General features: G+C 39.4%; 1 protein-coding gene across 1 annotated transcript in view; it reads right to left on the bottom strand.

Moving 5' to 3' along the window:
* Positions 1-24,110, bottom strand: part of CPED1 (cadherin like and PC-esterase domain containing 1) — a 459,182-nt gene that overhangs the window by 50,700 nt on the left and 384,372 nt on the right. The window contains exons 16-19 of the mRNA XM_082256067.1: positions 19,784-19,901; positions 15,298-15,434; positions 6,778-6,998; positions 4,002-4,103 (exon numbers count right to left, since the gene is read on the bottom strand). Coding sequence (XP_082112193.1) covers positions 4,002-4,103; positions 6,778-6,998; positions 15,298-15,434; positions 19,784-19,901 — 578 coding nt within the window. The remainder of the gene's footprint in view (positions 1-4,001; positions 4,104-6,777; positions 6,999-15,297; positions 15,435-19,783; positions 19,902-24,110) is intronic.

Below are 24,110 nucleotides of genomic sequence, written 5' to 3' on the forward strand. Positions count from 1 at the left end.
AGAATCACACATCCATTTAGCCAGGGATGTGGGGATGAGGCCCATGTCCCCATCAAAATGTGGACAAGGTGCTCATGCCCCTGAGCCACTGAACCACGTGTCCCCAACAAAGGGGAGGGTACCAGTGGCCCCCCTGACATGTTGATCATTGGTGGCCTCTATCCCTGTATAGCCTTTACTTTTTTTGGCATAGGGAGTACATCTTGTCTGGAGACGACATGTTGAAGGAAATTGATCCCATGTGTGATTAGATGGCACATCTTGGGTTTGAGTTTCAGTCAATACGGGTGCAGACGAGCAACACAGCATCTAAGTGTGCAAGATGGTCCTCAAATATTGCATGAAAAAAACTATCACATCAACTAGATAGATGCAACCTATAATGCAACCCATGTCCTCTGGATTGTGGCAGGTCCATTGTTCAGCCCAAAGGGCATCTTTTTGAACTGGAACAACTTTATTGAAGTAAAAAAAATGGTCTTTGGCCTATCAACCTTGGTGACAGATATCTGTAAATACCCACTGGGTAGATCAAATATGTGTAAAAATGTGCCCTGTCCTGGGCCACAAGGGTTTCCTCAATTTATGGAACAGGGTAGGCATCCCTCGTGGTAACAGCATTCAGAGGGTGCTGTTCTTCTTCCTCACCAAGATAACTGGAGTTACCTATGGGCTCCTAATCTCTTGGATCACTTCTTGTTGCATCATCTGTTCTATCATCTGCTTGGGAGCTAAGCCATCGCTCCTTTCAGTTTCTGGATGACCGCCTCCTATGGAGCCATGTGTTTGGTTGCAGGTTTGTCTATTGATTTTCTAGCTAAGATTGCCATGGGTGTGTCTGAGCCTGTATGTCTCTGCTTCTGACATGCTATGGCAGCTTCTAACAGTGTACCTTCAAATTGTGGTTGCCTTTATCTTTATTTTTCAAGATATTTCTGACCTTGCAAAACAGCAGACGAGCTACAAACTGTTATTTCAGGCATCTGTCCATATTACCCTAGCCGGGCCATCCTGCCCTTTTCCCTGCTGCATATCTCTGCTGTCATGCCTTGTAGTTCCTGTGTATATTGTGGAATGGATTTTCTCGCTTTCTCCTTTTTGTCAATGTGGTCCTGTGTTACCCTAGTGTTAGTGTCTGCCCAATCACCGCTTTTAAGCATTTACCTACTTGCAAAAAGTATCCTGGCCTTCCTCTGGGAGGCACAGGATAAACATTCTTGTTTCCCCCTCTAGATTGTTATTAGCAAGTTCTGCCTGGTGAGTGGGCTGGATTCCCTATAGAATCAGGACTATCAATCTCTTGACAAAATTACCCAAGTTCTGACTTGGACCTCTGTACTTGGATAAGTGCTGCGGCAGTAGCACCACACACTGTTGTTGTGCCACTCCCATCACCATTGTCTGAGATGGCCAATCCTGTTTGTAGATGCCAAGCTTAACAGAATAGGCTGAATGATTAGACAGGAGTAACTGTAACTTGCAGTTTACTTCCAATCTGGACACCTTACCAAAGCATTTTAGGACACTTCATTTTTGTGCAGGCCCTTGCTACCATAGTGGGCCCAGGCTTCCAGCACAAATTAAATTATGCCTGACATTTTATGACAGTCTAGTTCATTTTAAGGTATGTTTTCCTCATGACTAAGCCCTGTTCTCTTGTTTTTAATAATGTGTGGCAAGTGGTCCCATTCATTACCTGGTTTATGTTAAAAATATTCTTAATATTTAACAATTAGGGTAATAGGTTTTTTTGTTTGAAGCCAAATGCACCTAAAATTAAAAGGTTTTACATGATCTTAATTTATCTTTTAATATCCGCACAAGCTTTATAGGTGTACCACATAGCACATCTTGCAAATAATGGATTAGACAGCATTAATTATTAGCAAAGCCCACGTTTAGGAAAACACAACTAAATACATTTTTGGAATATGCCCTTTTTCTTAAATCAAGCATTACTGGCAGTTGGGTGTTTCCTGTTTGTAATCTACTGATTGGGGCATTTTCCGTCTTCCTTTTTAAGGTCTTATTATATGACACATTCCTGCATTGTTAAGTTGAATATCATTTCTGTTTAGTATTTATTAACATTAATAGACCTTCTAATTATGGCTCTCCTGCACGTATACCCCATCACAATATATAGACTTGACCTACATGATCATAGGAAATGTTTGCATACAAATCATATGCATGCATTCATGCATACAAAAAATCAATATGAAATTCATTAAAAACATTCTAATTCTGATGTATGCAATTACCAGAAAAAAAAATACATTCATCAATCCTTACATATTACCAAAATATGTACAATGGATTTAAGGATCAATGCACATAACTTTTTGGTGCAGAATTCCACTTTCATTAGTATAAATATTCTATATTGCTCAAAAACATTTTGATTAGTGGTTAGGTGAGAAATGAGTATGTGTTGCCCATAGTGGCTAAATAATACCCAGCTGTCTTTTTTTCACTGTATATTTTGATCTAAAAAACCTACTCTATAGTAGTTTCTCTGCCCCTACATAAAGCCCCATCTTTGCTTTGAACTTGAACCTTAAAAAAGTTTGGACTTTCCCTTTTAGAGTAAGCACCAGGTTTATTTTAATACTCCATCCCTTCCCAGCATTTACTTACCTCTTCCTTCCCCAACCATTTTGTTTAGTGCCAGGAGGTGGTAGGGAAAGACAGGTGTACAAAATATAGAACATCCTTCTTTTCCATTTATACGAATAAAACAGTATTTGTACAGTACTGTTGATATCATTTTATTGAATGTATTCATATGACTGACAGAAATCTGTGTTCAAAACAGACTAAAAAAACAGGACCAGGATTATACCTAAGGCCTCCAAGAACTTAGTTCTAATTTTTAAGGACACCTTGCTGACTGAGATGATACCAACAGATTGTCAAAAAGCAAATGTGGACTATGTATATTAAAAAAAGGGTCCAGCAACTGTATATTCCAGGAAACTACCGACCAGTCAGCCTAATATCAATAGTATGTAAAGTATTGGAAGGAATGGCAAGGGACTATATCTTTCCGGGCTAATCTTTAACATTCTTTAAAGCAGTGAGCAGGCATTTAGATAGAGGAAGGCCTGTGTATATAATTTACCTAGAATTTGCTAGCTCTGAATAGAACACTGGTGACAGGAGTGTGTCCAGAGAGTGGGCATAAGTAGCTATTTTTCTAAATGGTCTAGAGTTGTGGGCAATGTGCCTTAAGGCTCAGTCCTGGGACCATTTCTGTTTAACTTGTTCATAAAATATATAGGGGTTGAAATAGATAGTTCTATTCCAGTGTTCATCAAAGATACAAAGCTAAGTAGGGCAATAACTTTGCATCAGGATGTAGCAACTTTACCATCATCTGATTAAGAAGATTGTGATAAAATAGAGAAAAGGCAGCCACATGATGGATGAGGTTTAATATTGAAACATGTAAAATAATGCACTTGGGAGCTAAAAATATGCATGCAAGATATTCATTAAAAGGGAACCTCTGGGGAAATCAAGGATGAAAAAAGATCTGAGGGCCATTGTTGACCTCAGACTCAGCAATAGTCTGTAATTCTACCACATTACCAAACACTGATTTAGCCTAATCTTGAATATTCAGTTAAATTGTGGTCACAAACCCTCAGGAATGCTGTCCTTGAACTAGAGAGGGTCCAGAGAAGATCAATATAACTAATAAGGGGGCTGGAGGACCTCAATAAGAAAAATGACTACAAAATTAGGCTTACTCACCCTGTAAAAAAGGCTATTAAAAAGGCATATAAAAGTCTTAGAAGAATGAGAGCAGTTCAATCATAAATTGTGCAAGGGATCCTTTACTGTTAGAACTGTTAGTACCAGGGCATTTTTTCTCAGAGAATATCGGCCGATACTGATATGCGATGATCAAAATATCGGTATCGGCAATAAGAAAACGATATTGGTCGACCACTACTATTTACCCATTAGTGGACCATTGAACAGATGAGCTTTACCTTTCCAATACACTGTGTAAAATTTTCAAATGATCTGAATTTAGCCATTGTACTCCTCCTACAACCAGGACAGTCTGGTTAGTGTTCTGAAGAGGATGAGACCTATAATTGAGAATACATATATTTTAAATATTTATTTTAAAATGTTATATATAAATATTTGATTTATTTGACAAAAAAAAAAACAGTAAATATTGCAAATGTCAGGCTTCCCATTTCTAAAAAAAAAAAAAAAAGATGATTCCTTTTACATGAATATGTAGTATAAACATATCCACAATCAGAAATATAATAACTGAACTTTGAAAAAAAAAGGGGAGAAGGTCTTGGCTTCCTCACCTCAATAATGTTTCTTTATGAAGCCTTAAAATCAGTTATTAAAATCTTCTTTTATCTAAAAACCATATTAGGCTAACCACATAGAAATGAAACACTTATTGATAGGAAAAGATCCATAACTACAATATCTTTGCAATATTAAAACTGGAATACCAACAATGGCAACAAATCAAAGCATTTGCAAACATTCTGTATGCAAGTTTGTTTATCACTACACTTTAGTGCGATGATGCTTTTATATTTTTAGAGGTCCTGTGTCATTGTACTGGTAGCCCCGAGCTGTCAGTTTAAAACAGAATGTGTTTTCTACTGCAAACAGGATGGTCTAAAACAAATCCATATTTAGCCAATCATAGGCTTTTTACTTATGTGGATACAGGAAAAAGACGCTGATATATGTGGCAAAAATTTGAACAAAAAACATAAGAAGTGCCCCATTGGACTTATAAAGAGACACGTACCCAATATTAAAAATATACAAGTTTATTGCACATCATAATGTACATTTAAATCCATAATAACAACATGGTGCACACATCAGTAGAAAAAACATAAATAAATAATGAAATACAAATTCATAATATATACAACTTCATATATGGATAACGATTTGTATTGTACAGATCCTGTTGTACACAATATCATCTGGAAACGACAGTCTGTGCTGCATGAATCTCAACGCATTTCGCAAAATGTTAAATTCGCTTCATCAGGAGAAGCACAGATGTATATAAATATTACAGCAATACGGATCGTTGTAAATGACGCAACGAGGGTCTTTAGTATCCCAACGGTCATTCCATCAAATGATGTTGTCGATAAGGGTGACGGGAAAGCCCCCGCAAAAAAATAGAGGTGCATAAATCTTCCGCCCAGGAGTTGGGGAGGGGAGGAAAGTCCGATCACAAGTAAATTTCCAGCATCCCCTGGGAGTCCCAGGGAGATGTCACGATCTGACAAAGTAAAAAAATCAGACATGTCTGGGGGGAAGATTTATGCACCTCTATTTTTTTAGGGGGACTTTCCCGTCACCTTTATTGATAACATCTTTTGATGGAATGACCGTTGGGATACTACAGACCCTCGTTGGGTCATTTGCAACGATCCGTATTGCTGTATTATTTATATACATCTGTTCATCTCTTGATGAAGCAAATTTAACATTTCGCGAAACACGTTGAGATTCATGCAGCAAAGACTGTCTCTTCTATATAATATTGTGTACAACACAATACACAATTCTACTGATGTGTTCACCATGTTGTTATTATTGATTTTAAATGTACATTATGATGTGCAATAAACTTGTATGTTTTTACTTTTTGGTATGTGTCTCTTTAACCACTTGCCGACCGCCGCACGACTATCTACGTCGGCGGTCAGCCCCTCACAGGCAAAGTGACGTAGGGCTACGTCACTAGCTTGTGAGGGTCTAGGGAGCGAGCGCGCGCCCCCGGAGGCGCGCTCCCGCTCCCGAGTGGTCACGGACCCCCCCGCGCGTGTGACCGGCGGACCCGATGTCCGCCGGCCACTCTGCGATCGCCGGGGGAGAGGGAGAATGTCAGGCAGCTTGTGTAAACAAGCTGCCTGTCATTCTCCTCGCTGTATGAGAGCTGATCATCTGGATCTACTATGTAGATCCGTTGATCAGTCTGCATACAGCTGAAGCCAAAGCCAATCACAGTTAGAATCACGCCCCTAGGGACACACACAGCCCCTCCCTCTCAAATAAAGTTAACCCCTTCACTACCAGTGTATTTTTACAGTAACAGTGCATATATATAGCACTGATTACTGTAGAAATGTCACTGGTAACCCCAAAAGTGTCAAAAATGTCAGTCAAGGGTCCGATCTGTCCGCCGCAATGTCGCAGTACCGCAAAAAAAATCGCAGATCGCCGCCATTACGCGTTAAAAAAAAAAACAACAAAAATGACAAAAATCTTTCCCTTAGTTAGTAAACACAATAACTTTTGCGCAAACCAATCAAAATACGCTTTTTGCGATTTTTTTTACCAAACATAGGTAGCATAAAACAAATTGGCCGAAAATTTTAAAAAATTTTGATTTTTACATTTTTTTGGGGGGGAATTTCATATAAAAAAAAGGGAAAAATATTGCTATTTTTGCAAAATGGACGCTCTTTTTTTGTTTATAGCGCGTGATCAAAAAATCGCACAGGTGATCAAATACCGCCAAAAGAAAGCTCTGTTTGTGGGAAAAAAAGGACGCCAAATTCGTTTAGGTACAGCGTCGCACGACCGCGCAATTCTCCGTTAAAGTCACGCAGTGCCGAATCGCAAAATACCCCCTGGTCGGAATGGGGGTAAAATCTTCCGGGGCTTAAGTGGTTAAAGGTCCCACGGGCCACTTCTTGTGTTTTTGTTTTTACCTATGTGCTCATTGCACAGAATGCCTTCATAACTGATAATCCTTACCTTTCAATGAGCTGTTCTAAAGCTTCCTCAAATGTTGGACGTTGTTTGACATCAATCCAAAATTGTGGATAATATGAATAACTAATATTTGTTTTGCCATGATTTATGTTATCAAAAAGTTTGATCCCGTGCGTTTTCTGCCACTCCTGTAGTGATCCATTAACTCTTTCCATCAGATAATACATCATCCCTCTATTGGTGGAATCTCCAATGAAAAGGATCTAAGGAAGAAAAAATCAATTGTTAACATCAGCTCACTGGTACATCAAGATACAGGTATTGTCACATGTACAGAGTACCTTCAATTGAATAATTTCACTAAGAAAAGGGTGTGTTAGGTAATCTAAAACATTTCTGTCCAGTCTCCCAAGGTATGAATCAAGGTTTGATGCTACATATACTTTGGAGACTGCTATTTTGAGTATTTATTTAAAGTGTTCAAACACAGATCAGTGTTCAGACAGTTGAGAGCCAATGATGTATAAACCCTTGGAGAATGAAATTCAAGGCACCAAACCCCCAAATTACCAGTGCTGTTTACTTAGCAAAGACAGGATGAATTTGAAATGTAAAGTATTTTTTATATTGTTTAATGCACTTTGTAACCCTGTGTTCCTGTTTTAAATGTAGCACATTTACTTACTGTAACCAATTTTGCATTAGCATGTATAAAACCCTTACATATATGTTATCAGTGTCATTATAGTTCCAATCCACACCAGGCCTGTTAAGCTGTGTTGTAAAAAAACACACAATTATTTATTTTCTATGTGCCCTGTTTGCACCATACATCATGTGCGATGGTGTGCAGAAAAACGCAGCTCCTCAGACATGGTGTGAAGAATTCTTAACTGACAATTAGCTGGTCATGCAACTACTAAATGAATTTCAGGACAACACATAAAAACCCAAATGATCTCCAACTTTTTGGGAATGAAGGAAAATGTTGGTGTTGGGGAAGGGGGGGGGGGGGGGGGCATGGAGCTTACTAAGGGTACACTAGATTCATTAAATGTACAGGTGATACACAGAGGGAGGAAAAAATTAAAGGGTTAATGTCACATATATTGGGAGGATGCAGCTGATGTGGGTTAATGTGCAGTTTTGCAGGATAAGGGAGGTAAAGGGGTTATATTACAGGTCACAGAGAGAAAGGATGTTGATGGATGAGCAGGAGGGAAGGGAGAATAAAATGTTTCAAAACAATCCCACAATCAATGAATACTTTAAATATGTGATGCTGCCTGTGATCTGGTACTAATAAATTAAATGGTCCCCCATTAAAAGAAGGGGTGGGCTGTTTACATCTGTGATCAATGTGATAAATCATCACATAGGTCAAAAGGTACCGAGCTGCTCTGATCGGCTCTGTATGCTGTGTCTGTGATGTTAGCCACCCTGGGATAGTTTACATCACAACCATTAATAAACTGGCTATCTAAAGGTTATCTCTGCACTGTTGTTTATAAACTACAGTGCTGAAATAAGTGTCCATCACTTTACAGTTCAAAGAAGTATGGCAACCGTAAAGTGCGTAAGAGACCCTGTCACCAACCTTAAAAAAAAAAAGGGAAATAAAAGCACAGAAAAATCAAGTATTTTAAATTCTTACCCAGGGGATATTTTCTTCCAGAAAGATTTTTTTTTTAATTGACATACAATGTGCCTCTGAATGTATTAGAAAACGAACACGCCAGAAAGTGTCAATTTCCCAGCACAGTACCTTCCCTACTTGCATGTCATGGTCCTCTCATTTTCTGGCACTGGAGAACAATGGAGGAGCAAATGAGGAATACTATAGGGTGTCAGTCAAGTGACAGCTCAGTCTGCTGGGGCTGCTAACATCACATCCAAGATGGCAGTACTCAGCAGCAGTCTCAGTGCTTTTGGATATCTACACAAGCTGTAATATAAGTTATACCTTCAATGAAAACTCAATCAGGCACTTCTGAACAGTTACAACTCCATTACCCTGATGACATTTTTAATGAGGAAAAGTGTTGAGTGCAGTGTTGCGTTCCCGAAGCAAGGTTAGTGTTGGAAGGTTGGAGGAGTGGGGCTGCTGGTTTTCGATGGTTAACAGTAAGATATACCTAAACAGTACCATGAAGCTTCATGCCACTTCTTTGATTCAAGTACTTGTTTGGATATAACCTGCGAGCCTATTTTTACTTGACTGTAATCAATAAATTACAGTCAGAGAGCACTATGTATTTTATTTGTCCTTTTTGAGCCTTATGATCCGATGTATATAAGAGAGCCTGAGCTTGGCCATCTACCTGCTGTTTGGCCCCTCATGCTGAGGAATCCGTTTAGTGAGTTGTCTAATGCTTTACTTACTTACCTCTGTACTGGCCTTGGATTTAAATAGACACGTATATTTTGACCTTTGTGGTAAGGGTCAAATAATAAAGGTATGAGAGCACCCAATTGGGGTTGATGGAGATTAGACATGGAAAGTGAATGCTCTTATATTTTATTTTTGCCAAGGGATTTTGGACTTTTTTCACAAACTTACACTAAAGCACATTAGGGTTCATATTTATAGTTATGGTTGTTTTTATCTGGCTTTTTGTTTATGATATTGAACAAAGTGTTTTCAGTGCAGCAGATATTTATAGGCACATTTTATCATCATTTTTGTGTTTGCAGCTCATATTTTCTTTTATTTTCTGTGTGCTAATTTCTTCACTCATAAATTTATTTAGCATAAGGGCTCTTTCACACAGGATGTCCGTCGGACGGACTCCGTTTATCTCAGCAGGGGATCGATCCGCCGATCCCCCGCTGAACAGGAGAATGACAGCTGTTCTCCGCACTGTGTGGGGAGACACAGCTGTCAGTTCCCCATACATCTCTATGGGGGAATTGGATGGGAACGGACCGTCGGTCCGTTCTCATCCGATCCGATCCGCTGGACGGATGGAAAATAGGGTTTCCATCCGTCCAGATTTGACGGATCGGATGTCAGTGGACATGTCTCTGCTGACATCCGATGCCCCATAGAGATGCATGGGGGGACCGTTCAGATCCGCCAAAAGAACGGACAGGCGGATCTGAACGGTCCGCCTGTGTGAAAGGGGCCTTATACTTATTTTAATAGACAATAACTCTGATGTTCTGAGTAAGAATTTCTTTATAATACAGACTGGTGCTTCAGTGTATGTTAGAAGAAATATCCCCAGTAATCTAAACAACTAGTGACCACTTATGAGTTTGGCAGCTTCCCAGTCTTTGCAAAAGCAACACAATATAGTATCAGTCACAGATACCTTTTAAATATTAGAATTCTTAACAGCTCTACAGACTATTTGAACTGTATATTTATGTCTAAGTTCAGTTATTTGTAACAAAATGTCCATAGATAAGAAGGGCTCTTACACAGATCCACATCAGTAGGGGTTAGTGAGGAAGGAGGATCTTAGGCCTCTCAGACCTGACAGTTGCTCTTTGGCTTAGACTTCTTTAATTCACAATTTCTGTATTCTCGCCAGAGACAGTCCATGTATGTGTTTACAGAGAACAATATGCCCCTGAGAATTATGCTCAATAATCCGTGTTAAATGATTTTATCACTTTGGCTCTGAAGAAGAGGGTCCTCCCTCGAAACATGTCAGCGATCACAAAGGCCATCTGGTATTTCCGCACCACTGGTTCTTCTTATGAGGCCTGAGGGAGACTGTTTGCTTCTGCTTTTGCTGTGATATGCCTATTTACATCATTTATATGTGAGTACAACCATTGTTGTGCTTCCTTCTCTTGCTATTATTTTAAAATGTCATTGACACTCTGGGCATGCATTTGGTATCATCGATTAGAGTGCATACAGACAGCCAACACTCTGTCCTCTCCACTGATCATTATCTTTTTCTTTCCAATGGTTAACTAACTTTCCAGAGCATTCTACAGGTTTTTTAGTAACGACAGGGGGTCACTATCTCAGCATGGCCGGCCATATTCTCTGATTGGATGAAGTGGGGAGGAAACGCAGTGATATCACAATCTCCACCTTGTCCTATCAGGAAAAGCTTTGCGCTGATTGAGAAAAATGCAAAGTGTTATCTGAATGTTGGCCGTGGCTAGAAGACTGTGGCCATTACTGTAGTAGCTCAGGATACTACATTGATTTACAGCTTTCACAGAGGTCAATCAGGTATTACATAGAGCCTCTTCTTTTGATTCTTCCCTGATCTGCATGTATTACATCGTGGGTGTTTGTGAGGATCTGAATGTAAGGACCAAACCGGGTATCAAGGCTGAGTGATCCTTTAAATCACCCACTGCGCTGTTGACCAATTTGAAAGTAATGGTCTATCCCCTTGGGTAAGACTCAGTGTGTTTGGTGATGGTGGAGGATCGTACTCACATCTTGTAACTACTAAACCTGGGTGGAAGATTTGGTCTCAACTACTATAGGGCTTTTTCTATTTTTGCAGCGCTGCATTTGTGTTTATATTGTATTTGCATTTTGCCAGTGTTTATGCTAGCTGCTGTCTTATCACCAGGAGCATTGGTTTATTGTAGTATATTACATAGGCATACTTTCAGTATATTAGGCCAAACTGGCCCAATATAAGTATGCAAAATATATCGCTGGAGTTAAGCTTTTCAAAAGTATATAATACTTTATGTAAATGTATATAATGGTGCTGCATTTTTTAGAGGACTTTTGTGTTTATTGGTATTCCTCATCACATAGTAACTATAGTGAGGTTGCAGGATGGGTTCCAATGGTTTAAAGTATTTATCTAACAAAAAATGACATTGTAATAATAAACGAATGAATGAATCAATGAATAGGTCTAGGAATTAATAACTAGGTCTTTACTATTCTGGCTCAATAAAAATTCAGACAATATTTTGTGACTATTAGGCAGAAATCCATACATTTCGAGAGTTAAAACTTTGTGTCAATGTGAAAGAGTATAGTAAGATAAGCTGGTACATTCAATGGCCATACCTGTACAATACAGCTAGTCTCTTTCATTAAAACTTTTTCTAAAAAAATTGATTAACATTTTTCACATCCTGTGCTCAACAATGCATTTTCTCCTGTGGGAAATGTAATCTTCTACTGTACTATATCCTGACTGCCTGATGCTATCATGTGCTGTTAGTTATAGATCATAAAACATAGGCATACAAACACAGCAGTTAAAATGCGAATAATATAAAAAAGATACATTGCAGTAAGAATGTTTGTACAAATATATTTTTTTTTATAACAAATAACAAATTCTTAATAAAACTGTAATGCGGCAAAAAGAACACATATTTGTAAACATAATAACATAATATATCATAAGCATACACAGATTTTGCTTTCCCAGGGCAGCAGGTTACAAATCACAGAGAAGTAAGAATAGAAGTTATATTAACATGTGATAACGTAACATGCATTATAGCATTGTGGTGCAATTCATTTTGAATGGTAGTGAGGTAGTGCGTTGCAGTGTGTTGTGTTACAAAAAAAGAATCACGCCAGAGGCGTAACTAGAACCTTCGGGGCCCCGGTGCAAGCAACCATGAAGGACCCCCCAGACCCCTGGCCGGGGCCCTTCCCTTCAAGCCTGGGGCTCTTCCCACTGATCCTGGGGCCCTTTACTCTTATTGTGGGGCCCTTTATTACAGCCCCACAGCGGGACCCTTTCACAAGTTCTGCAGTGGGCTCCATTCCTGCCATCTTAGGGCCTCCCCACTGTGGTGAAATGCCAGGGCCCGGTTGCAAGTGTGACCTTTGTGATCCTGGAAGTTCACCCACTGGTGTCAGTAGTTTTTATTTTTTTATATTTTAATTGAATTATTTTTTATCCTTTTATTTTTTTACAATGTCACTGACTATGACTCTGTCCATTCAGTAAAGGAAGGAGCTGGAAAATTACATATTTACCGACCCCTTCCTGGTTCTCTATTGTGACAGATCCCCTGCAACAGCCGGCAGGAGAGGGGAGGGAGCACAGTGGGGGGGGGGGGGGCCAGGGGAGCACACAGTGGCCCAGAGACAGCAGAACACAAGTGAACTGGATAGAAGAAGTGGTGGGGGCAGCATACAGAGGAACCAATCTCCTTCATTTTCCTCCTGCAGCTACAGGGGGAAAAAGGAGGACAGTGATTTCTCTACATGCTGCCCCCACCCCCCCCCTCCTATCCAGAAGTACAGGGGAGCTGCACAGGCCCCCTAGAGCATGGGGCCCATTGCAATTGCAACCCCTGTAGTTACGCCCCTGAATCACGCCTGGTTTTCAGCATACTAGGATGTGTTGGCAGCCAATGCATTTCAATGGACTGCCTTAACACAACAAGCTTTTACACACTACAGTAAAGTAAATGGGTCTTAGCTAACAGGTAGCTACTAGAGCACTAAACCCTTTCTATGATAGGTCCACTATACTGGCCACATTTGAAGTTATATATGTCTTACTTTCGCGTGCTTTCATTCTAATTTTGTAACTTTGATATACTGTATATATTTGATCTGATTAGTAAACACAGTCATCTGCTTTTGAACAACTGAGGTACTGTTATCACTCTAAAGTTATTAATGAGTTGCATGAAGTGGAAATTAAAAAGTTGTCCTCAGTGGGTATAGTGGACGACAGCTCTGAAAGAGCAGCAAAGAAGCACAGAGAAGGTGATCATTAACAGGGGGAATATTTTTTATTTTTTTTGCAAATATAAATTTTATTGAGAACAGCCGGGTACCGGTATAACAATGTACATACATGGGGAGCATAACAGATGTAAGCAAAATACAGTAAAATGCAGTTTAGCGTATCTGTCTATGACAGTACAAGAAATCATAACAACAGAAAATCCCCCAACAAGGGGCATAAGGGCAGGACAATGCTCCACGTAAGTGCCATTAAGGATACCCTCTCCGGGGTGTTACCTTTTAAGGTTCTTTTGTACAGGTGGTCTCGCCCAGAGACTATAAAAGAGAAAGAAAGAAGAAAGAAACACAGAAAGGAGTGTAGAGAGCCAAGTAGTGAATGAAAGGAGGTTATGGGGGCAAGGGGCAGAAGTGGGAGTGGGGATAGGGAAGGGGAGGGTGAGAGGAGGGGAAATGAGAAGGGCAAAGAGAGGGGGGGGGCCTGAAACGGGGGAATATTTTTTTCACGCATATATATATATATACACTTTTTTACCAGTAAGTGTCCACTCAAGAAAGTACCTTCAACTGCTCTCCGCCTCCTCCAACTTCCATTTTTTTCTGCTGTGATCTGACCTATTCTTAGAGGGCATCTACGTTCGTTCCCCATGGTCCCAATGTATGTAGGAACATAGCCACCCTCTCTTGCTCAGTTCTCATATGGACTATGGGATATGCAGTGGGCAGAGAGCAGTGCACATGACTGCAGCTAGCATGCATCGCTCATTACAAACAAAGGGAATACGAGGAAAAAAAGAGGTTTGAGAGCTCACAGAGGATGTTATGAAATAGAAAAAAAAAACAGAAACAAACAAAAAAAAATGTTAAGAAATGATTTCATGGACAGTAGATTACAGGCTATTTATTAATGGATGTGTATGGATTATTTTTGAAGAATAAGGATATTGCGATTTAAAAATGTAGAGTAGAACCCCTCTTTTTTTTTTTTACTGTTATTAGAAGCCCTATTAGAGAGATTAATCCTCATGTCCTATTCTTCTGTTTCAACAGTTAGGAAGGGAGGGACAATCTGCTAAAGGAACACAGACAGAAATAACAATCTGACAAAAGTTCTAGACTTCCCCATAATCTACTAAAAAATAAATAAATAAATAAATAATTTCTGTTTGTTTTGTTGTTGTAAAATTACTTCTTGTCTAGTAAATTGCTAAATAGGAGAAGAACTGAGTTAGGGCTCTTTCACACGGGCGTTCAGTTTTTTTTGCCCGATCAGGTCCTTTTTTTTCTTTTTGCAACGGACACGGATGACACTTGTGTCATCCGGTCCGTATGTCCGTTTTTCATCCCATCCGTTTGCGGATGAAAAACAGACATAATGTATGTCTATGTAAATACGAATGTCAGCGGATGACACCACTGACATCCGTTTTTGCGTCCGTTCCGTTTTTTGAACGGAAGAAAAAATAGGGTTCTCTTCCATTCCAAAAAACTGAACTGAACGGAACTGACGAAAAACGGATGTCAGCGGATGATCATCTGCTGACATCCGTATTTACATAGAGATACATTATGTCCGTTTTTCATCCGCAAACGGGTGGGATTAAAAAACGGACATACGGAACGCCCGTGTGAAAGAGCCCTAAATCTCTCTAACAGTATCCTGGAGAGCAGTAATAATTTGTAAAAGGCTTCTAACCATTCCCCATTCTATTCAAACTTTAGAAAAGCTTTTGGTTGGACATACATTTTAATCAGTAAGGTCAACATTTGATTAAAACAAATGGCTCCCATTGTCCAACTGTATGCAAATGATTGATATTACATATTACTAGAGATGTTAATTGTTTGATTACATAAAGTCTACAAGGTACCATACTAAGACTAAACAATACATTGCACTGTATAAATACCTTTCTGTCCTTTACACACTGCTGTAGCTCAGTTCTTTGTAATGCTGGATAATAACAATGATAAGGCTGCCAAGTTATTGCCCTCCAGTCACATGTCCTATTATCTGAGCAGTTCAGGCATGGGACAATCCATTGACCTTAAAGGAAAGGCATGTTATTAAAACACAACATTTTATTCTGATGTTATTACATAGTATACTGTATTTGATAGGAGTCATGCTAATATAATATTACACAAACGCTAGCTTTTAATTGCATTACCATCATAAACAGATCATGTTTTGGTATATATTCTTTGTGTTTTATATAAAGGTGCTATTGACCTGAAAATGTCACCACATATTGGTAACAACCCATGCAATCCATACATACAAAGAAACCATAACAAATACATTCAGAAATGAAGTGATGTGCGTGACGGGGGTCATTTTGGGTGTGTGTGTGGGGGGGGGGCTTGTAAAACTCAGATTATCTTAGAGAGGTCAGGAAATTCCTTGTCCAGCTCCCCTGGAACCTCCTATGTGTAAGTCACCCTGTGTCTGTTAGGGGCATAGGGTGACCAAGAACCCCAGTTGGGTCTGCACTAACCAGACTCACTGTACAACCACACAGGACTCAGCGTTTCATCTTACCCCGGTTATCCTGGGTTCTATATGTGTGGTTTTTGTTAAAAGAATGAAGGGGCTTTTTTTCACTTAGGACAGTAACATTTATGAACAATACCCCTCAGGAAGTAAATGAAGATAAATTGGGTTGATCTTTTCAGGCGGCTTGTAGGAGTTTATCTCACAGACCATTGCTAGATAGTTTGTGGTGAGGTGGGGTGGGGCTTGTTATTGTTAAGTGCCTGTATCCCATTGTTCTTTTTTCTGTCTGCCTTGGGATCAACCTATTATGGGACGTATAGGTTTATGTGGATTAGCTGCGAGATGGGAGGGGGGGATTTCTCCAGTAGCCCTTCCTAAAGTCTGTCTACTGTCAGAAAGTTGAAGATACCTGTGTGTCATGTTACTGAATGTAGTTTACCCCGCCCTGTGTCATTATGCAAAGAAGGGGGGATTGTTCCTTGAGTGTGTATCTCTTTGTGCCTGTGTTTGAATAAACAGTCTTATGCTTCTTGCCACCTTACACTGATGTCTCGACAAGTAACTGGGTGGGCTAAGGGATCTTGGATCGTGCTGGTATCAGGCAAGGGAAGCTTATACGGCGGACATACACTCCTTGAGTAAGGGGGTCCATCACAATGTCTAAAAAAATGGAATGATACAGGGAAAATGCATTGAACACGCTAACTAAACTTTATTTAATAATTCGTTTAAAATCCTTTGTTGGTAATGACAGCATCAAAATGCCTCCTGTATGGAGAAACTAGTCACATGCACATACAAACAGTCTTTAAATCTTGAAGGTTCCGTGGGCCTCTTCTTTAAAATCTGATCTTTAGTTCCTCCATAGATTTTCTTTTAGATTCAAGTCAGGTGATTGGCTGGGTCATTCTAGCAGTTTTATTTTCAGTTAAAACCAGTTAAGAGTTTTCTTTGCTTTGTGTTTGGGATCATTGTCTAGCTGAAATGTACACCCTCATTTCATCCTCATCATCCTGGTAGATGGCAGCAGATTTTTATCAAGAATGTCTTGGAACATTTTTCCATTCTTCCTTTCTACAGTGATATGAAGTTTGCCAGTACCATACGCTGAAAAACAGCCTCATACCATGATGTTCCGATCTCCAAACCTCACTGTTGGTATGGTGTTTTTGTGGGTGATGTGCAGTGGTATTTGACCTACATGGTGGCATCCAAGGAGTTCAATTTTGATGTAATCTGATGAGACTATATTCTCCCAATATTTCACAGTTTGTCTAAATGTTGAGCAGCAAACTTTAAACAAGCTTCAACATGCTTTTTCTTAAGCAGTAGTGTCTTGCGTGGTGAGCGTGCATACAGGCCATGGCAGTTGAATGCATTACTTATTGTTTTCTTTGAAACAATTGTACCTGCTAATTCCAGGTTTTTCTGAAGCTCTCCACAATTGGTCCTTGGCTCTTGGACAACTCTTCTGATAATTATTTTCAATCCTCTGTCAGAAATCTTGCAAGGAGCACCTGGTTGTAGCCAGTTTATGGTAAATCGAATTTCGGATATTGGCCCCAGCAGTGCTCACTGGAACATTCAGAAGTTTACAAATCCTTCTGTAACCAATGCCACCAGTATGTTTTGAAAAATTAAGGTTGCGAAGGTCTTGAGAGAACTCTTTGCCTTTACCCATCATGAGATGTTTGTTGTGTGACACCTTGGAAACGAGATATTTTTATAGGCCATCAGTTAAGACTGAACCAGCAGATATTATTTTGCACTGACAAGTTTTCAGCTGGTGTCTTGGATCTCCATGCCTTTTTGCACCTTCCTTTCTTCATGTGTTCAATACTTTTTTTCTGTGTCATTCCATTTTATTACATATAACTTAATTTATGAACATAATTTATGTTTTTTCTTCTGAAAATAAATAAAAATGTATTAAATAAAAATTTATGAAATTATTTGTTTTGGTTTTTCTGTATGTATGGATTGCATGGGTTTTTACTGGTGAAAATTTCATGTCAATAGCACCTTTAGAAATATATTCACCTAGAAAAATGGTGACATGTTCAATACCTATGTTACCCGCTGTATATATATATATATATATATATATATATATATATACACATATACACACACACACACACACACACACACACGGTTTTGGTTAACCGATATTATACCTGAAAAAAGTTAGAAAACAAAAGCGGCTGACAAGAAGGATTTTTATGACAAAAAGGACTCTTTTGGGATGGGGATGCACCTGTGACCTAAAGGAGTGCTGACACCACATATACTGTGCATACTGGTACATTGTGGCATAAAGCTCCAAGGGGCCCTTTTCCAAAAAAAGGTTTAATTTCTCTTTAGGACACCTATTTATAAAGGTCTAACATGGTTAGTTTTAGCATTTTTACCTATTTATTTCCATTTTACAGTTTGTTCAAGATTAGATAAGCATGATATTTAAAATTATTAGTTGTGCATATTTAGATTCAACATTGTTCATGATCTCCATGTGTTATTTAACATGGCCAGATGGCAAAATTTATAAAATTCAGTTAGGTATACCAGAGTGCTCCACACTACTTGTAACATAATCCTCATCCTCTTAACAGTTCGTAAAATTTGTTCTATCGTTTTCAATTTTGTTACCAAGCTTTTCCAAAATCTGTTAGTTTGGCTCTCATCTTTAGTCATTTCACTTATTTTCTACAATGTGGCCATAAAGATCATTGCTTTAAAAACACAATAGAGAAAGGTCAGCAATAAAGTGTAAATCTGATTCAGTTTACAGCCCCTTAGCGTATAGGCTCCATAAACTTTAGTAAAACCAAGTTATTTAAATGCTTTATCTATAAAGAAACAAGATGAGAGTACAATTTCTATAATATATTTTTAAGCACTGTGTATTATACATAAGATTTAAGCCACTGAGCCAAGATAACGCAATACAAAATGATATCCTCCTAATGTAAGAACAATGACATTTGGCTAATATGCATTGTTAATTCACGAATAAATGTTAATATGTTTTAAAAATTCAAACCAAATCCATATATACTGTGGGAGTTTGTTCAGATCACTTGCTTCAGGCTTTAGGAGTAAGTTGTCAGTATTGATAACTGTACACTGACAAAAATACAATTTCACATCACAAAATGATATGTAAAAGTAAGTACAACACCACTTCTAAAAGGTCCAGACATGACTTTATTCCTATAAAAGTCAGAGGGACAATCCAAAGACAATCCAATGGGTAATGGGGGTCCAAAAATGCCCCTTTCACCAGGACTTGAGTTTAAAAACAATATAGATGGACTAGAAGTGAACTGGACCTTTAATTGTATTTCTTCCGTTGTGATTATAAGCTTAAGTCTAGTGAGCGGCTGGTTTGGTAGCAACAAAAAATATAATATGGATCTTATAATAAAAAGTAAGGCCTGGGAGTAGTTTTTTGAATAAAATGGTTTTAAGTGTGTTTCTTTGGTGTGTATTTGCCACGCGGGCAAAAACCATGAGTTCCAAATACATATTACAGATGAAAATGCAATTGTGTATAGGATATTGGTGCTGAAAAGTCTTGTGTCAAAATGTATCTTATGTTTATGTAAAAACGAGTCTTTAGAAGACAAAAGCGATGGTGCTGTCTATAAAAACACAATTCACTGCAATCACTTAAAGCCATAGTGCATAAATAAATATTGCATTTTAGCAAGACATCAGATAACTGCCACAACAAAATTCTTACTAGAGATACTAAAACACATAATCATTGCCCAGCTGAGTCTATGGCCACCAGCTTAATGCATTGTAACTGAAAAATAACATTTATTATCCAATACAGAAAGTACTTAGTTAAAAAACAACACTATTTTTGCCCATTTAATTTTCTAATACTGTACCTTTGGCATCCCCAGTGTCACACTTCCTTTGCCATGCTTGTGAAAAACCAGACAATATCTCTCTGGAAATATACTGTAATCCACAAGGCTCATTTTCATGTATGATTAAACCACAATCCTGTTAATAAAAAAAAAAAAAAAAATTATATATTCCAAACCTATTTACAAAATAATTCAGAAATTATAATGAGAGGATTCTAAAAATAGGGATATTTAGATTTATTTACACAACTAAGCATCCTATAAATAATACTGATAATCTGAATATAGTTGTTAGGGTTGTTTTAAATGCGCAAAAATATAATATTTCACTTTTTTTTTTTTATAAGTCAATAATAATGTTTTTGCAAACAGGATTTTCATCGTAATATAATTATCCTTCACACACTAGCAGCGCTAAAGTCCAAAGAAAAGGAGAACAGACGAAGCCGACCCAGGAAGTAATAGACAGGAAAAGGATATAACCCAGAGTAGAGCAGGCGACGCCCATAGGAGAACAGAGAAGCCAAACACCACATGTGAAAAAAAGCAAATTTGAAGGACTGCAGCAAGGAGATTGTAAGAGTCTCCTGGAGAGTGAGGCCTCACTAGTCTTCACCGGCAAGAAATCCTCAAGCAATCCAAGGAAAGTATTTATAATCCAAGTAAAGGTGATCAATAACTGTAATCCCCAAGTCCACTTGTTGGTGAGGTGATTACAAGTTTGATACCTTACGGTGTTCCGATTGAATTGCGGGTGTCTGGAGGAGACTATTGTGATCCCACTGACTGATATGTTTGGCGCATATACAGATTTTATCTGGTAAGTGTTCCCACATAAGGGTGCACACAGCGGTGTGGTGGAGGTCTTTTCTGGTTTCCTGTAAGGATTCACCATCTCCAGCATCTGTTTACATTTGGGACTTTATGCATGGACTTTCCCTAAACTTTTATTACACAGGTTCATTTTATGTGGACTTTAGCGCTGCTAGTGTGTGAAGGAGTTTGAGCCATTGGTTCTTTGTATCTTGTTTCATGCACCTAATTTTCGATTTAATACTATTATAGCAGCAGCTTTATACAGTTTTTTAGTTTTAGAGTTTGTGTGAGCGCCGGGTGAGCAAAGGTTATATTGTCAGTTTCTCGAGTCCCATACTTTGCTCCCTTTATAAATATAATTATCCTACTGTATTGTTCATCCCACTGTAAAATTTCTCTTATCCCTGCTTATTCATATTTGGTAAGACACTCTCTGCAATATATCTAAAACAATGGCAGGGACTTTAAAGTGGTTGTAAACCTCAGACATGAAATATGAACAAAGCATATCCCTCTATAGTGTGTACTTGTCTCTATTAGGAACACTAAGTGTCATTTATGGCCTTTTCTTAGACCCTAGGCACAAATCATCAATCCTTGGATTTACCGTATTTGTCGGCGTATAACACGCACTTTTTCCGAGGAAAAAGTAGCTGTGCGTGTTATACGGCGATATAAAAAAAAAATGTCGGCGCCGAGGAGAAGGAAGGACGCGCTGTCATCGGAAGTCCCGCCTCCTATGCCGACGTCAATCATAGGCGCCGGGACTTCCGATGAGAGCGCGTCCTTCCTTCTCCTCTGCGCCGCCCGCCCCCTTCTACCTCTCGGCGCTGCTTTCTGGACATTTTTAAAAGTGATATATATAGTGGCGCTGGCGAGGCTGCAATTATGGGCGCTGGTGAGGCTGCAATTATGGGCCCTGGCGAGGCGGCATGTATGGGCACTGTCACTGGGGAGGCTGCAATTATGGGCACTGGCGCTCGTGAGGCTGCATGTATGGGCACTGGCGCTGGCAAGGCTGCAATTATGGGCTCTGGCGCTGGCGAGGCTGCATGTATGGGCACAGAGCTGTCGAGGCTGCAATTATGGGCACTGGTGCTGGCGAGGCTGCAATTATGGGCACTGGCGCTGGCGAGGCTGCATGTATGGGCACTGGCGAGGCTGCATGTATGGGTACTGCACTGGCGAGGCTGTATGTATGGGCACTGCACTGGCGAGGCTGCATTTAAGGACACTGCGCTTATGAGGCTGCATTCGTGGGCACTGGTAAGACTACATTTAATTTTTAAAAAAATGTTCAAAAAAGAGTTCAAAGCTGTTTATTTTAAATTTCAGCTTTTTTCCTGAAATTTCTGCCCTAAAATTTAGGTGCGTGTTATACGCCGATAACCTGGTGGGACCCTTCCATCGGACGTCTTTTCTCTGCGCTCAAACTCTGTACCTTTCCCCCCCCCCCCTCCCTTTTTTTCCTTCTTTCTGCTACCTCTTTTCTGGATGTCTTTACTCCTTGTATTTATCCCTAGAAAAGTGGCGTTATACCATGCCTAACTTAAGACTTTTTGCAGGGTTCTCCCTGCCTGGTACTAACTCTCATGTCCCTGTATCTCTAATCCTACTTGGGCTTTAGGCCTGATGTCTGCTCCTTCATCCCTCTAGACTTCCCCCTGAGAGGCCGTCTGAGTGAACCCTTAAGCCCGTCACCAGTATCTGTCTTGCCGCTTCTGTCTATTCTTATTTGATATGTAGGTTTTCATTGTCTAAGTGCTTCAGTGACATCTGCTTCATCTGATATCTATGCAGAAGCTTTCTGTACTATTCAGTGTTGTATTTTGTATGTGCCACATTTTTCAATATGTACTGTATTCTACAAAAAAAAAAGTTTTATTTATGTCTGCTGCTTCACTGACAAGTTTTCCTGACACCAAGAGAAAAAGGTGACAGGGGAAGGATCTCCAGAAGACTGACAGCCTCAGCTCTGTCCCTGGGAGCTGTGTGGAGAGAAGTGTGTCTCTTGCTTCCGATCAGCTCTCAATGCTTTCCTTACTGAGCTCTAGGAATGTAACTTCAGCTATCTGACCCTTTTTTTCTGCACTCTCACATAAGCTTTAAAAATTCAACACTTTGAACAGATGCAGAGAAGAGATGATAGCAGATAAACAGGTACAATGTATGCAGGAGGATTTGTTTAATCTCTGTGTATCACCTGAGGCCAGTCACTTCACTGGGTATATTTGAGGATTGACAACCACTTTAATACAATACCAATTGGACTGTTCATGTGATTGCAGCAGGTAGACCTTTCCAGGTATCATTATCATATAATTCATTATTAGGAGGTGCATGTAAACAATGTAAATCAACAGCTACAGTAAAGAAACAAGCACAAATCTGCAGTTATTCTTGCCAATATCCCTGCAATGTACATACCTGACCAAGAAAGGATGTTTTTTTTTTTTTTCTTTAATTTCACCTCAAACAGAAGAAAGAGAAAGATGTTCCATACATCTAGATACATACATTCAGTTTTAACCGCTGCTTAAAGTGGAGTTCCACCCATTTTAGTAACGTTAGATGTATGTAATCCCCTTTAAAACTACTTTTACCAATGGAAACTTTTTTTTTCGCTAGTAAATACCCTATTTTCTTCTTTATTCATACTCTCCTCACTTCCGGGTCCGACTGCCGATCGGCGATTACATCATTCGGCGATTCGCAGGGGGTGCTGGGATGTATCTCATGGCATGAAATCTCGCATTATTACACAGGAGCTGAGCTGTACTGTTTGTTTTGAGGCCGTGCTCTGCCCCGCCTCCTCTCGGTGAGCGTGGACTGAAAGCATTATATCCTCACTGAGCTCACTGAGAGGAGGCGGGGCAGAGCACGGCCTCAATACAATACATACAGTACAGCTCACTGAGAGGAGGCGGGGCAGAGCACTGCCTCAATACAATACATACAGTACAGCTCACTGAGAGGAGGCGGGGCGGAGGCGGGGCAGAGGCGGAGCAGAGCACGGCCTCAATATAAACAGTACAGCTCAGCTCCTGTGTAATAATGCGAGATTTCATGCCATGAGATACATCCCAGCACCCCCTGGGAATCGCCGAATGACGTAATCGCCGATTGGCGGCCGGACCCGGAAGTGAGGAGAGGATGAATAAAGAAGAAAATAAGGTATTTACTAGCAAAAAAAAAAAAGTTTCCATTGGTAAAAGTAGTTTTAAAGGGGATTACATACATCTATGTAATCCAAGTTATTAAAAATGGAACTCCACTTTAAAGTGCACCTGTGTGCAGACTATGGACATAAGGGTATTCAAATATTTTTAACAAGTAAAACTGTGTTTACTCTGTTGTGCTGCAGTAACAAAAGCAATTTTCAAATTGCAGCAATACTGTGGCATTTATTCCTAATGGCACCTAATGTACCTTACCAAAATGCCTACTTTTCAGCTTATCCCAATGCATGGTAATGCACTAGGATGTGTTTTTGTGTGCAGTTTTAGAAAAAAAATACATGTATCTTTTT

This window comes from Pelophylax lessonae (assembly GCF_965119305.1).
Source record: "Pelophylax lessonae genome assembly, chromosome: 4".
NCBI lineage: Eukaryota > Metazoa > Chordata > Amphibia > Anura > Ranidae > Pelophylax > Pelophylax lessonae.